This window comes from Apodemus sylvaticus, chromosome 2, assembly GCF_947179515.1.
Source record: "Apodemus sylvaticus chromosome 2, mApoSyl1.1, whole genome shotgun sequence".
Taxonomy (NCBI): domain Eukaryota; kingdom Metazoa; phylum Chordata; class Mammalia; order Rodentia; family Muridae; genus Apodemus; species Apodemus sylvaticus.
In genome coordinates this window covers 75,171,212-75,187,163 of record NC_067473.1, presented here as the reverse complement: position 1 = coordinate 75,187,163, position 15,952 = coordinate 75,171,212, and the positions used below count along the sequence as shown (strand labels likewise).

The window sequence follows — 15,952 nt, the reverse complement described above, 5'->3', positions numbered from 1 at the left end:
TTGTGCAATGGCAAGACTAGTTTACTACCTACTGTCAAGGCAAAAGAATTCTTTTTTGTTCAGGATTCTGACAGAATATTATTTTTCTTAATGAAGGCCATTCTGTATGGGGGTAAGATAGCATCTCAATGTAGCTTTAATCTACATTTCTCTCATAGCTAGTTAGGCTAAAGGTTTTGTTTATTTATTTATTTGTTTGTTTATTTAAAAGTGTTATTTATTTATTTGGTTTAAATTTGTAATGCACTCAATTAGTCTGATGGTGTTTTAATTGCATTTTCCTTTCTAGTTCTGGGGATTGAACCCAGCACCTTATTCATATTAGGCAATGGCTACACCCCCAGGCCTTTGACTTGATTTTTATTTTTAATTTTTTTCAGCTTTTAAAACATAAATGATGAATAAGAATTGTATGTTCTTAAAGTATACATCTTGATGATTTAATGTGTTTAACTGTAAAACGAGACTCTAATGAAGCTAATAAACACATCTATGACTTCTCCTGATTACTATTACTTTTTCTTTAAAAGATATTCCTTTCTTTAAGATGAAAGATTTTGGGAGAGGCAGAAGATTTAGAGTTTGAGGAAAGGCTGGGCTACTAAGGAAAGAATAGCATAAGATAATGAAGTGTCTGAGGCCAACCTGTATTAACTGGTGAATTCCAGGTCAACTTAAACATATGATAAGAATTTCAATACCTCTCTCTCTTCTTCTCTCTGTCCCCCTCTCTCCCTTCTTTACCCCCACCCCAAAGTCAACCCCTAAAAGAGTTGAGAAAGACTCTTAATTCAGGGAGCTACCTGGCTCAGCGTCATTTCCTCACAACGAACCTGCCATTATGGCAGCATCTAGCTCTCCGTCATCCTCACGCTGACATCTCCACAAAGGCACTCTGCCCTAGAACCATGGTACTATGTCAGGGTCCTCTAAGTAAGGACTGTCCACACATTCCTCCTGCATTAGTACAAGCACAATTCCTAACAACTTCTTCCTGCTGTAAATTACATTGACAAACTGCAACTTATATTTTATCATGTGTCCACATGAGATCTAGTAATTGGCACTAATATAAATTAAATGTACTTTAAATTTCATGTTCAGAGATTAAAACATGTTAACTAATGATAAAGCTATTTATTTAGATCTTCCAAAGGGATTAAACGTACCTGCATTCCTGGTTGTGAGGTACATCATCTTTTTCTTTTTTTTGTTGCTTATAGTTCCACAAAAGGGTCCTGGAGGACGACAAGACTTAATTTGGGTGATACATTGAGACAAGACCTTAAAATGCCCAGTTATGTTTTATGAGGAGGTAAGAGAATTACCCTTCCTAGGAAGGGATGAATTTGTCATTGAATTTTTTTTTTTGTTTTGTTTTGTTTTTTTTTTTTTTTTTGGTTTTTTGGATTTAGTTTTTTTTCGAGACAGGGTTTCTCTGTGTAGCCCTGGCTGTCCTGGAACTCACTCTGTAGACCAGGCTGTCCTCAAACTCAGAGATCCGCCTGCCTCTGCCTCCCAGAGTGCTTGGATTACAGGCGTGCGCCACCACCGCCCGGCTGTCATTGAATTTTGATACACTACCAGTAGGTGGTAGAAAAGAATAAAAATTTACTTTAGAGAGGAAAAAGGAGGTGAGCAGGAAAAATTGATTCTCCATGTATTTCAAATAAATTCATTTGTGATTTTAGAAAAACAGAGGGAAAAGAAGGTGAGCCCAGCCCCTCCCTGCCTATTTCTGTGAGAAGCACTTCACCTGAACTGTCCCAGTCTCTGCGAACAAATGCTTTTCTCTTCTCTTCCAGGAACTGGCTTGGAATCAGGCCAGCACTTCCTCCCTCTTTCACATGGCTAGCCTAGAATCAAATTAATATATCAGTGACCAGTGATCAAAATTTTAGACAATATTTTAGTAAGTACAAGTGCTGGTCAGTTAAAGTTAGTTTCCTATGGAAAACACTCTTTCAATCTATGGAATTGTGTTAAAGGATTTAGACAAAGAAAGCCATTTGTATCTAAGACTCATGTATGTCAACTGGTAATGACATGTTGAAACTCCCATAAACAACAATGTACAGGCTCCTCAAATACTACAATGTTTTATTTAGGGGGTGGAAGGGGCATAAAATGTGTGTGTGATAAAGTCAAAGAAAGGAAAGAAGAATACTATTTTATATAAAGAAGTATTAAGGAACGACTTATCCAGTATCCTTTATAAGCCATTTCTACTGACCTCAATTCTAGAATGTTATTTCCTGAGTCTAAATCAATAGAAAGAATTTCCAATACTGGGAATACAAAGCATAAATTTGAATTTATGCAAACAAGAATCTGAATATCCAAAGGTGATAAGTTTAAAATAGGTGAAACTTTATCTAGTATAAAGAAATAGAAACCTTAAAATTAAAGTAAGTAGTTAAAAAAATATTTTATTCAAATGTTTTTGGGTCTGTGTATGTGTGTGCATGTGGGTGAAGGTGCCCAGGGCCAGAAGAGGAGCTGGAGTCCCAGAGAGTGGGAGCAGCCCAACAGGAGTGCTGGTCATGTGGGTCCACAGGAGCAGCGAGGGCTCCTAGCCAGCTGAGCCATCTCTAGCCCCAGAACGAGGGGTGATGTTAAATGATAATGATTGATACCACAATTAGTTTCTTTCTTCTTTTAACTAGAATAAAGAAATCCTGTTTATCAGTTTTTCATAATCCTAAAAACTGGAATTAAATAAGATTATCAAAATGAAGAAAGAGACTCAAATGACAGTGAGAGTATTAAAGAACTGAGAGAGAACATTTATAGAAAATACAACAGAAAACCTGGAAGGTCTGTGTTCAACCATGGGAAGGGATCAGACATGTTTAGAGCCTCCAAGTGTTTCACTGAAGACCTCTTGCGATCATGAACTGTTTACTGAACTCATTTCCTAGTTATCTCACCATGGTTTACTTATTGATAAAAATGTCTTCATTTACAGTCAGGCACTGTGCCATGGCTGTTCTTAGCCTCTAGACCATCTCTCTGTAGAAGTCATTTAATTCATCACTGTTAACACCAGTCACCAATAACAGCTAAGTTTATGCTTGGTATTGGGTCCAGGAGGCTTTCTTCTTCTACCCTGTTCTCTCATGAGGCCAGAATCAGCTTTAAGAGTTGAAAAGTGTCTAGGTTTCTTGTCATTTTCTTCAACTCTGAATACTGTATCAACTCATGTAAAGGTCAAGAAACATTGACAATGATTACAAAGTTCTTCTTGCCCTACAACATATGTGAAGGTGACTACCTACGAGAAAGTACTGTTTCACCTAATCCTTACACCAGGTGCCAGACAGCCATAGGCAGGTTATGCCTGCTTCACACTCACAATTCTCTCTCAGTCTGGTCTTCTGTCTACAAGCTGGCAGACACAAAGCAGGACCTGTTCATGCAAGAAAGATCATGGGAACAAATGCTTCCTGCACTTTTAGATACTGAGCAGATCAAAGATTGAAAACAGAAAAGCATTTGAGGAATTTTTTGAGAATCATACTAACCTGCCACCAATTTGGGTCTTCTCTGTTTACAATCTGAAGAATTTCTCCTTTGGAAAATTTCAGTCCTGCTTCTTTGCAGGGTATCAGGTTATCATTGAATGGATTATAATCAAAATGACACTTGACAAATACCTAAAAACATAGCACAATGAAAAAGACTGTATGTATACACTAAGCACTAGATGTTGAAACCAAACCACTGTGATTTAATTGTAAATGACACTAAGCATTTCAGATAAGAAACTTATTCTTCTAAATAAAAACCAATTTATTAGAATATTAATATAATGATTTGGTATAGCAGAAAAATAAACATTTTGCTTCATTAAAATTTTGTTCATTTTTAAAACTCTATTTCTTTCTTTTGTTGGTGTGAGGGTTTATATCCAAGGCTTTGGATGCGAATAGGTTGCATGCACTGAGCTGTATTATCCACTCCCCTTAATAGCTAATCTTAAGTCAGGAAGTGTATCATAATCACTGCATTCTACCCTTCTCCTCTCTCAAGCTTTTCACTTGATTTTCCAACAAACCCTGCATAATTTTTAATTTAAATAAATGTCATTTTGCAGTTAAAATCCTGAAATAATGTATGCAGTTAGTTTGAGGCATATATTTTCAATATATCAGAACTGACATTGTTCAGACACCTTGAAAGCAAAATTAAACAATGGTCTTCTTGAAGTAAGACCTAAAATATATCTGGCAACCTTAAAACATTAAGAACTTAACCTCTAGTAGAATATTTTAATCAGAGAGTTACATTGGCTAAAACAAATAAGGAAAATACTTTCTTGATAATCTTACCTTGATTTATATGTTTAAGTTTAAATTAGCATTAAATTATGTATGAGACAAAACACTAGAAAGTTCCTGTTCTCCAATTAAATTCAAACATACAGATTTGTCTTAAATTTGCTTTCCTAATAAAAGTATGCCAGTTAGGCTTTTAAGATCTCCAGTGCTTGCAACATATTGTTTATTTACTTTAATTTGAATTCTAATTAATCATTTTTAATATTTGATGGCAAGTTTAGATCAACTGTTTTCTTAAAATAGACATACTTCATACATATTTATAGAAATTCAAATTTATCTTCTACAGAAAAGCCTTAGTATTAATCAGCAGATAAACTTTAATAAGCAGAAAAGCACACAATTAGTCAAATTAACAATGTTATTTTTCTATGTGTATCACACTTCAACTAGAAACAAATAAAACTTTCAAACAGTATAAGTACATACACTATATTATTAGCATGCTTAAAAAACTACCCAGTGTGAATGACGCATAGGAAGATATTTTTAAACACTGGGTGCATGTGATCTTGATAGAAAGCTGTAGACCATTTGCAATAACTTTGCAAAGTCTGAGAATCAATGCTAAACAAACCAGGAAGCCACTTTTTCATGATATACAAATGTAGAAGCATGTAAACAGCAAGCATGCACACAGTATTGAGACTGCTACGCTGTGGCAGGCGACTGTCTTAAGTTTGGCACGCAGCTTAAGGCTCGGGCAATGCACAATTCAAGGTAAATTTAGTTGACTGCTAAGACAGAACAACAGGAATACCAGAGAATGCTTTCACAGGATATCATACCTGACGGACGTGGGCTGGATGCCTCTCCATATTGACGTAACTCTAAAAATATATTTTTTAATTGCATAAATAAAGCCAGAGTTTAAACTAATAACTTAACAAAATATAAGTAAGCTACTGGCTCATTTTATTACTTCACTCATTGGTAAAGCAACTTAACTTCCTCCCTAATTAATTGTTCACAGGTTATAATACCTGTAAACTATAAATAATACAAGCAAAAAGTTGCAGGCATCTGAGAGACTGTGAGTAGTTATAAAACTAGCAGTATATTCCCTACTTCTGGAGAAAGGCCCACTGAACAAAAAGCCTCATGCCACCTATGCAAGGGTGTTTGTCATTCTTGATTGTGGAAGAATACTTTGTGAAGTTACAAGTGTTTTCCAAATTTCAAACTTTAGTTACCCTGTTTGGAGATACCAACATCTAATGCAGATGTAAAAGGATTACTAAAAGGAATAATTCTTTGTCTCATTAAACTACTTTTGGAACATTACCCTCATGCTCAAAAACTCGGATTAAACTTTGGTAAAATTTGTCTGAAAAATCAACTAGTCTAGTCTTTGACCTAGGAGTTTTATAAAATCTTTAAAATCATGGAAGAGTTGACTTGCTGTATTTTATGAACTGCACTACAAAATAGTTTATGAATGCCAATTTATCAATCTTAAATTACTAAACAACACTTAAAACTATATTCTCACCATTAGAGAAATACTGATTGACCAATGGTTTAAAATAGACAGTAGACAAAGTGAAGTGCAAATAGCTTTTAAATAGGGGTTCAACGTATTCTGAGTAGAAATGAAAATTAAAACACTACTAGGATAACACCTTCATATGAACTAAGTAACTAATTAACTAACTAACCAACTAACAGAAACACAAATATTTGACATTCTGCAAACAGGATATTGGCTAATAGGGATTTTCCTAATAGGCTTGTGGAAGACAATTTGTCTTCCCAACCTCTTGGGAGAACACTTTGGCAATAATTACCAATATCACAAACACATAAACCTTCTGACCTAGTAATCCTCTTCTCAGAATGGATTCAGCAGTTATATTACTCAAGTACATGTAAAGTGATTCATATACAATACTACTAACTACTGAACTACTAGTAACTAAAAAGATTAGGAGCAGTCTGTTTACCAATGATGAGTCGCCTAAACAAGACCTGCATAATGATGACATACAGTCCATAGGTCAATGACAAGAAGGGAATTTCGAGGACCCACCCTTATATAAAAAACTACAGAAAATGAATGAAAGTAAGACAAGCAAGCAGTCATCTCCAGGGTAGGGTCAAGAGCCCTGATGTGTTACTGAATCCCAAATGGTCAGCTCTAAACATATGTACATAAAAGCTATACTACACGGGCTCAGTAAGCCATGTGTGTTGTTTAATAGTAATGATCACAGACAAGGAAATCATATATTTGAGTGTCTATATAGGGAAGAACATAGGAGGTTGTGGAATGATAAGGGCAAAAATAATACAAAATATATTTTCATAAATTCTCAAAAAAACCCAGACAAAACAAAAAACAACAAATCATGAGCAGGTATGCAAATAAGTAAAACAGATAACCTGGAACAGGAAGAAAATCAATTAAGAAGAGTCCAGAACACCCAGATGTATTGATATGCACTGTAATCCCAGCATTTTAGAAACAGTTCAAAGTTATTCTTCACTACATAGTGAATAGTAAATGGGAGGCCAGTTTGGACTACAGGATGATGTGGCTCAAAAATGAAACCAACTAACCAAGTCAAAGGCTATAAAAGTGTGTGTGTGTGTGAGAGAGAAATAGAAAATATGAAACAACTTAGTAAATAAGACATAGTACAACCAATTGTGGTAACCTGCACCTATAATCCTAACACTTAAGAGATTAAGGTAGGAGGATTACCCATGACTTCAAGGCCAGCCTGGGCTACACAGTGAGAACCTGTATCAGCAATACCAATAAAATATTTAAATTTTACATTTTATATTTTTTATTGAATATTTTTATTTTCTATATTATTTGTTTACATTCCAAATGATTTCCCCTTTCCCAGATCCCCCCTCCCCATATGTACATTTTATATTCTTATTTTCAATTTCTTATTTCTTTCTTATAGGAAGAATTGAAATTGTTAAGTAGACCACAGAACATATAAAAAGGACTCAATTCCATAGCTGGGCACAGATATACAAGACTGTAACCCCAACACTCAGGAGACTAAGAAAGGATAATCACAAATTTGAAAACTGGATGAAAATCTTTGCAATTCACAGTTTTGATGAAACACTTGTATCCAGGTGTCTTGGGTTAACATTGCTGTGAGGAAACTGCATAACCAAGCATCTTGCGGAGGACAAATGGCCTTCAGAGACTCCACTGAGGGAAGCCACGCTCTGGGCAGAAGCCACAGAGGAGTGAGTGTGGCTTACTGGCTGGCTCCACCTACTTCGAGAACCCAGGGAGGCACCAGCTCAGGAGTAACTCCACTTACAATGGGCTTCCTTTTAACCCTAGTCAATCACTAATTAAGGAAATGCCCTACAGGCTTGCATGCCTACAGCCTGATCTATTTCTCAACTGGGGTTCCCTCCTCTTAGATGATTTTAGCTTGTATCAAGTTGACATAAAACTAACCAGCATACCAGAATGCTAAAACCAAGTAAGAAAACAGCACAAAGTAGACAAAGACATGTGAACTTCACTGAGTGGGTAAAATCATGGGAAATAAGCACATGAAAATGTCTATTATTATCATATAATATATTATATAATTCTAATATTATTAGTGATATGCAAATTAAATTGCAATAAGCTATTATCATATACTATTATATTGACAGAAACTAAAGACTGGTCATACAAAATATAGCAAGGACACTGAATAAAATGAACTCAGGCAATGCTGGTGGGACTGTAAACTGCTACAATCACTTCTGAAAAGCTTTTTCTCTAAAATTTCAACATATACCTGCCACATGATCAACTCTCAATACATAGGTATTTATATCCCTAGCTGTTTTAATCTGTAATAGCCCAAATTGGTAATAACAAAAATGTTTACCAGCCAGCTTATACATATACAAATTGGTATGCTCATACAATGAAATTCGAGATCAATAAAAAGGTATGGACTTAATCAACACAAGTAAGCAAAATGGATAAATCATGCATATTTGTGCTGAAAGAGGCCAGGTAAAAACTGAAATTCATCTAGTTTCCTAAATTCTAGAGGACCTTCAATTTAGACACACAAATGAAAAATCTGACTATAGGGTTCATATATAAATGAGAACATGAAACCTCTGTTATTCTGGGTCTGCGTTAACTCTGAGATAACTCAAATTTAGTATATGGCTGGGGAACACATCTAAATGAATATAGTATCAAAATGGCTAATAACGTCAAATTTCTATCACTACAAGTTAGTACAGCTCTCAGACTCAATCAGAGAAGTTTGTGTGGGGGCACAGTGGTTAAAGGAGACACTCATAATAGGTCAAAATATAAAAATTAAGTGTTTATAGAGTGTTCAGCAACAGATGGGACAGCTGTATTATATCCCTTCCCTGTAAGTCTCAGGGACCACCAAGGATGAGAGGCAGAAGACTAAGAGCTAGAGGTTAGGGAGGAGCAGAACTTATCAGTGTCTTCTGGACGTGGCAGAACTGCTGTACTCATAGCAGCTGGGCTAGCCTGCACAAGCCCTGCACACGATCAAGCCAGTCAGCATTGCAGCATGGAGGGAAGGCCTCAGGAACCTCTCTGAGCCTCTGACAGCTGAAGCTTTCTGAGAGAGGCAGAGGCCAGGCCCAACACTATGAGTAAATGTACTCAGAGAACACAAAATCAGGAGAGAGTGAGGCAGATCTGGGAGAAGTTAGGAGTAGTATGGGGTGCACATAATAAAACTACACTATATGCACATATGAAATCCTCAAAGAATAAAAATGTATTAAAAATCTGAAATCCAAATAAGTATAATTCTGCTTATATGACAATATGGGAACACAGACTGTGACAGAATGCAGATGGGCAGTTGCCTGGAGTGAGGGAGAAAACCGTAGAGACAGGAGGGAGGGACCAATAGTCTCACAGAAGTCAGGAGTGACAGCTAAGTTTATCTTAACTGTGTTAATACCCACGTCTACAAAATTGTAAACTTAAAAATTACAACTTGAAAATTTTCAATTTAAACCACATTTGAGTTTGAGTTACTCACACACACACACACACACACACACACACACTACATTTATTAAGCTACATACAAAAACCATGGGCTTGCCACCCAGTACATAAGCTCAAAACCTGGTCCTCCTGCTCTCATTTCATCCTATCCCTAACCCTGCCTTCCCCAACAAGATGGCCTTTACGTTAGATCTTGTATTCAACCCCCTGCTTTGCCTTCTGGGTATAGATTTAATTCTATGTAAATTAAAACATTTTAAATCATTTAAAAATAAAAATAGTACCATAAAATGTGCACTAATGCTTTAGGATTTACATGCTTGTTAATGAATTTCTGACTGCATATATGTAAGAATTTTTCTAGGAAACAACTGAGTTTTAGACCACATGAAGATTCGACTCTAAGAGACATTACTAAACTTCCTTCCCATCTATCCATTCCTATGCAGACACCATAATATGTAAATCTGCACATTAATAGTTGTGATGGTTATGGTCAGGGTGTATTTTATGAGAGAAAAAAAAATAACTGTGATCCCAACTTTCAATTTAATGAAATCTTGAATCACCTAAGAGATAGGACCCTGGTTTTGCAATTGGGGGATTATCTTAGTTTAATTGAGATATGAAGACCCACCTACCGTGGGTGGCACCATTTTCTGGGCTGGAGTCCTGGATTGTAAAAATAGAAGGAAGCTGGAAACAAGGTGTTATTGCTCTCTGCTTCCTGACTGGATTCAAGATGGCCGACCAGCTGCTTCAGGCTCCTGTTCCTTTACAACCTCTGTACTATGGTGTACCCTTGAACAGGGAACCAGAATAACATCTCCCCCCTTAAAGCTGTACAACAAAAGGGAAAGGAACTAAGATGCCACCACTCCTGCTTCCTGCTTTTGTGCCTTGAGTGTTCTGGCCTGTCTTCTCATCAAGATGGAGAAAAATCTTGCTGGAATTTTCACTGACAAACCTCTGAGTCTGAAAGTTAATGTGAAGAAAATGGACATTTCCATAATACTCTATTAATTGAGAACATCTTCATAATTCTTTTGTGTGGAGGACTTGAACTAGTTTGTTAGATTTATTCACAGGCATTAAGGCAACTCTATTGTAAATGATGTCTTATTTACATTTTTAGTTGCTTGATATGAAAAAAACTGAATCTGATTAAGTACTCTATTATTTCTATATTTGTAGTTTCCTGGGGTGGGATCCAAGGATAAAAATTATATTAATTGTAAATTTATAGTTTTACTTCTTCCTCTGCAGCAATTTTGTCTCTATATTTTTGTCACATTGAATCTTCAAGAAGACACTGGTGGGGGGTAATGCTAGTCAGCACCTTTCTCTCCTTCCATTTTTTTTTGTTTAACTTCAATGAGGCAAAAACTTTATTTATCTTTATTTTAGACTTTACTTCTTGGCTTCTTTGGATTAATCAATAGCAAACAAATAACTGAACATAGACAATAATTAACTGAAAGTTTCAGTCCGAGAATCTTGAAATTTAAAATATTAAGAACTGATGTTTCATTCTACCCCAAATGAGTTTTTAAAGCAATCAAATCATTGTTCTTTTGTTCCTGAAGTTGAGTCAGTTCAGTCTGCTTTATTGTTTGCAGCTTCATCAAAATTCTGAACAAGCTCCCCCTGTTCCTCCAGCAACAAGCTGCTTTTCCATTGCATTTGCCAGGGTCCTGTAGTTTGTCAGTGCCAAGCTGGGTTAAGATCCTGGGTGGCATTTCTGTCAGCGGCTGTCCCACAGTGGCTGGGAATGCTAAGTGTGTGTGTTGCCAGAAATGTCTGAATGTTAGCAGATTTCTATTCCCCAGTTTGCAAACATATGAAACATTAACACCAGATACTGCTTACTCGTCTTTAAGGAGAACTAGAACTTGAAAGTATTTGCTCTAACAGGGCCATGTGAAAGCACTTCTTTCACCAGTGCACGGCTGTGTATGATGTGGTTAGTCTCTTGGGTTTACCATGGGCTCTTTTACTTTGATGGAAATGACACCTCTTAAGGGACTAGAGTTGGTTGTGGTGAGGTGTCAGGTAGACTAGCTCAGAGTCCAGCTTCTGCTGTTGAAGTTAGTAGCTCCAAAAGAAACTCAGGACAGCTATCTGTCCCTGGTGCCTCTCCCCATACCAAACCCATGCTGGACTCCAGGAGCGCTCAGTACCTGGAGTTCCTCTGGGCTCTTCGCATCCTGCCTCCCTACCCTACACTTCTCCGGCTCTTAGACTTTCTTCCCCCAGCTTTTCATTTCCATATAACCCTGCCATTTCAGCCATATGTTCTCTTGGTCCCTGCTCTCCTGGTCCTCTCTTTTGTCTTCCCATCATGATGTTTCCCGCACTCTGGTCCACTGTACTGGGCATGTTCTGTCTACTACGTTCTCTCCCTCTCTGGACTCTTCCAGATGCCTCTGGCTGTACTATATCCCCCATCCCTACAATAAAAAACCTTCATCCCAACCATACTTCAGAGCAGCCATGCTCTTGCTTTATACAGCAGTCAGACTTTCAACTTCCTCTTCCTACTTTATAAAAAGACACGTGGAAAAGAAAAGAAACTATCAACTGTCTTCCAAAAGGGCCTTTCATTTCATGTTTGTGCAAGCAAGCGATCTGTCTGTTCCTGTTGCTCTGGGTCCTCACTTGGGCGTTTCCCTGCTGGTTTTGGCCACTGAATATAGATGCAGCACACTACATCTTTTCAGTTTACCTAGTAGTACATCACCTTGAGTATCTCTTCAGTCACTTGTTTGCTAGGTTTGTTTTCCTTAATCAGTTCCCGCCCATCTCTCCACATTTTAAGTAGAATCTCTTCTTATCCTACAGCCGAGTTAAACTAGCCACGTTTAGCGGCACTCATTGCTCAGACATGGTTGTTTTGTAGAGATTTCCTTGAAGTATGTAGCTTTCCTCAGTCTCTTAACATCGTCTTTCACAAGTAGGAACTTTTATTCATAATGGTATCAGTTATAGCTTTCATGGATTATGTCTTTGGTTTGTATTTAAAAACAATACCATGCCTAAAATTATTTAGCTGTTATTTATTGTGGTTTTTTTTTTTTTGTAAATCCCTAATCTCTACACTTTGATAAAAACCTACTACAATGTCATTCTTTATTTTATTTAAATCATTATATAGTGTACATGTGTCCACTTTCACACAAATAACAATAAATTATAATAAATGGATGTTTCTTTAAGATGAATTCAAGTGGAAGTCTCCTCCATTGGTAGAAGTTATTTGTCGTGGTTTGAGAGTTACCCCCACAGGCTCTTGTATTTATTTCCACGCTGAGTTCCCAATTGACCTGTTTGAAAGGGGGTGTGTCCTTGTTGAAAGAGGCATGTTACTGAGGGTAGGCTTTGAACCTTCAAATGTCCATCTGTCTGTCTGTCTGTCTACTTATCTATATTTCTATCTCTTTTTTTCTCCCTCATTCCTCCCTCTCTCCCTGTCTGTCTACTTGCCTATGCCTGCCTGTAGATCAGGGATATAAAGTGCTCAGCTCCACTCCTCCTCATTATCATCCGTGGAGCTATGCCTTCTTTCCTGATAATGGACAAACCCTTTGCAACTATAAGCAAGGTCTCAATGCTTTCTTTGTTAAAAAAAAAAAAGACACATGAATCTGAGCAAAATTTAATCACACCTCTATTGATATTATTCTCTTAATTTGTTAATATGATCAGTTATATGGATTTTCTTATAAGAAACTATACTAGCACTTTGTTAACTTTATTTTTATGGTATAGAATAGAGTTTATTCAGGGCAGAGGATGGGAGTTAGAGAGGCAGAGAGAGAGAGAGGAGAGAGGAGAGAAGAGAGAAGAGAGAAGAGGAGAGGAGAGGAGAGGAGGAGAGGAAGAGAGGAGAGGAGGAGAGGAAGGGAGGAGGAAGAGAGGAGAGGAGGAGAGGAAGAGAAGAGAGGAAGAGAGGAGAGGAGAGGAGAGGAGAGGAGAGGAGAGGAGAGGGGAGAGAAGTGGAGGCCGACCATGACCACACGGAGAGAAGGGGTAGGGGAGGAGAACCCAAGAGGGGCAGAGAGGTGAGAGTGCCAAGAGGCGAGAGTCATAAGAGGATCAACTTTATTTTTTACAGAAAATTAACTTTGATTTGCTATTATTTTGTTGAATGAAGTAAAGTTATTATTTATTTCCCTATAGAATTCTTGGTGTCCAGGTCATATGGGTCTTAAAGATTAAGCAAAGGAGAACTGCTATCAGCTTGTCCATGTTAAGATGTATATATAGTCTCCTTAGCATCTCATGTGTTGAGTTCTTAGACCCCAGATGGTGGATCATTGAGGCAGGTTCACTACAGAGGTACTAGCTTCATTAATGGGTCTTTACAACCTACTATTAACTATACACTTAACACACACTGTGGCAAAAATTTGCTGCCCCAGACCACTCAGTCAACTAGCGTTATTTCTTTTCTTTTACAGTTTTGTGGGGAGATCTGTTGTTAGTCTTTTTTTTCTTTACAGAAGTCCCCCATGGCTTCTGAGTCGGCATCTGAGTTGGCAGTGCATATGTTTTACGGTTGTGAAGCATGGCAGGAGCTACTTGAATACAAGCTGATACTCCAGCATAGGTGCTCTGCTAACTGAGAAAGCTTCCGGGGAGTGGGTACTACATACAGTACTCTGAACAAGGGGATGACTCAGGTTCTGGGAGGAACTAAAGCATGAAGAACAAGTTCCTCACCATGCACAGAATAATGCACATTTAAAGTATGAGTCATCTCAGGAATTCTCTCAGTATTTTTAGACTTTCCTTGATCATGGGTAACAGACTACAGAAAGACCACAGTAGTTGGGGATGAGGTAGGGTGGAGCTGGTGCATTAGATGATGTTGCTCCTCAGTGAGAAAGTCAGCTGTAAGGGCAAATGCCCTTCCTCATTCACAGCAGCTCTCAGATGCCCAAGATTTGGCCACAACATTCTTGGGCTATGCTTACTATTTCAAAATAATCATTTTATGTTCATAAAAAAAAAATCCCAGTCTGAATACAGTTAAGAGGCTTCCCACAATGTCGCCTCTACTTTTTCATAGTTAGATGTGCCAGAGACCACTGTGCAAGCCCATATGACTTCTTTCCACTTCACATTTGAATACTCTTCTCTAGTAAAGGCTAGATAAAACCCAGGAACCCCATTAGAGAATGGGGAAAATTTATTCTTGAACCAAAGTTAAATATCCATATACTGAATTAAGCTTTTCGGTTCACCAAATTTACACAGGAATCAAAGAGGGTTTTCCCTGCAAAGTCCACTATACACACATACACAGTATGATTATCGTCAATGAGACAGGATTAAAATCACCATGGAAATACACCTGTGGGAATATCTAGGAGGATATTTCTAGAAAGGTTTAACTGAGTAGAGAAGACCTAAATGTGAATGGCATTATCCCACTGGCTGGGGTCCTGGATTGAAACAAAAAGGAAACCAGCATCTGCCTCTACCTGCTTCCTGACTGTGGACACACTGTGACCAGCTGCCCGAAGCTCTTGCTGCCAAGATCTTCCCAGCACCATGAACTGTTCTGACAAACTGTGAGCCAAAGTAACTAGTACACATTGGTGACTTAATTATAAGACCTCTGGTTGGGACATCAGGAATATTTCCATTCCTAATTAATAGTTAATAAAATAACAAATATTCTTCCAACACAATCAGGTTCAAACAGGTTTCATTTTGTCACAAATGGAAATACACAAGTGAGGTGATGGCAGCCCCAGAAGAACAAGGATAGTCTAAATTCTGTCTGTTTTTGTATTAATAATTGTTGTCTTTGTAAAGTAAGATAATATGGTTAGTTTTAATAGTCATAGCAATAGGGATGGAACTAAAACAGGTATCTACCTTTACTTCAAACAACATTCATTATTTTCATAAATCTAATTTATCTGTAGAAGAGGATCATGATTAAGTAGTATGTCTTATTTTCTAAGGAACAGCTCAAAACCAGAATACTACCCATGTCCATCTTTTCTTTTTGGGGGGAGGGGTCTCAGTATGCATCCCAGGCTAAGGTTCAATGAGGGGGGAGGGGGATCTCAATATGCATCCCAGACTAAGGTTCAATGAAGGGGAGGGGTCTCAGTATGTATCCCAGGCTAGGTTCAATGAGGGGGGAGAGGTCTCAGTCTATATCCCAGGCTAAGGTTCAATGAGGGGGGAGAGGGGAGTCTCAGTCTATATCCCAGGCTAAGGTTCAATGAGGGGGGAGGAGTCACAGTATGCATCCCAGGCTAAGGTTCAATGAGGGGGGAGGGGTCACAGTATGCATCCCAGGCTAAGGTTCAATGAGGGGGGAGGAGTCACAGTATGCATCCCAGGCTAAGGTTCAATGAGGGGGGAGGGGGGTCTCAGTATATATCCCAGGCTAAGGTTCAAACTTGGGTCCTTCTGTTTCAATCTCCCAAGAACTAGGATTATGTCATGATCATTACATGAAATCAAAAATTCTCTATCATTAGCTCACTCTCTTGTTCACTTATTCATTTTATCTAAAATATAAGTGAAACGGGTGAAAACATCCAAGCTCATCTTTAATCTACCGTATAGGACACTGTCATTTAACATATTTCAAAGCATT

The 15,952-nt window shown here is 37.8% G+C and overlaps 1 protein-coding gene across 9 annotated transcripts in view; it reads right to left on the bottom strand.

The window, feature by feature from the left end:
- The window catches only part of Pals2 (protein associated with LIN7 2, MAGUK p55 family member), a 99,254-nt gene that overhangs the window by 23,988 nt on the left and 59,314 nt on the right, over window positions 1-15,952 (bottom strand). For 8 of the 9 annotated variants that reach the window (XM_052173699.1, XM_052173700.1, XM_052173698.1 and 5 more), the window contains 4 exons: window positions 5,129-5,170; window positions 3,525-3,656; window positions 1,757-1,856; window positions 1,170-1,238 (listed from right to left, as the gene is read on the bottom strand). In XM_052173699.1, coding sequence (XP_052029659.1) covers window positions 1,170-1,238; window positions 1,757-1,856; window positions 3,525-3,656; window positions 5,129-5,170 — 343 coding nt within the window. The remainder of the gene's footprint in view (window positions 1-1,169; window positions 1,239-1,756; window positions 1,857-3,524; window positions 3,657-5,128; window positions 5,171-15,952) is intronic. The other variant, XM_052173705.1, reaches the window with a different exon arrangement.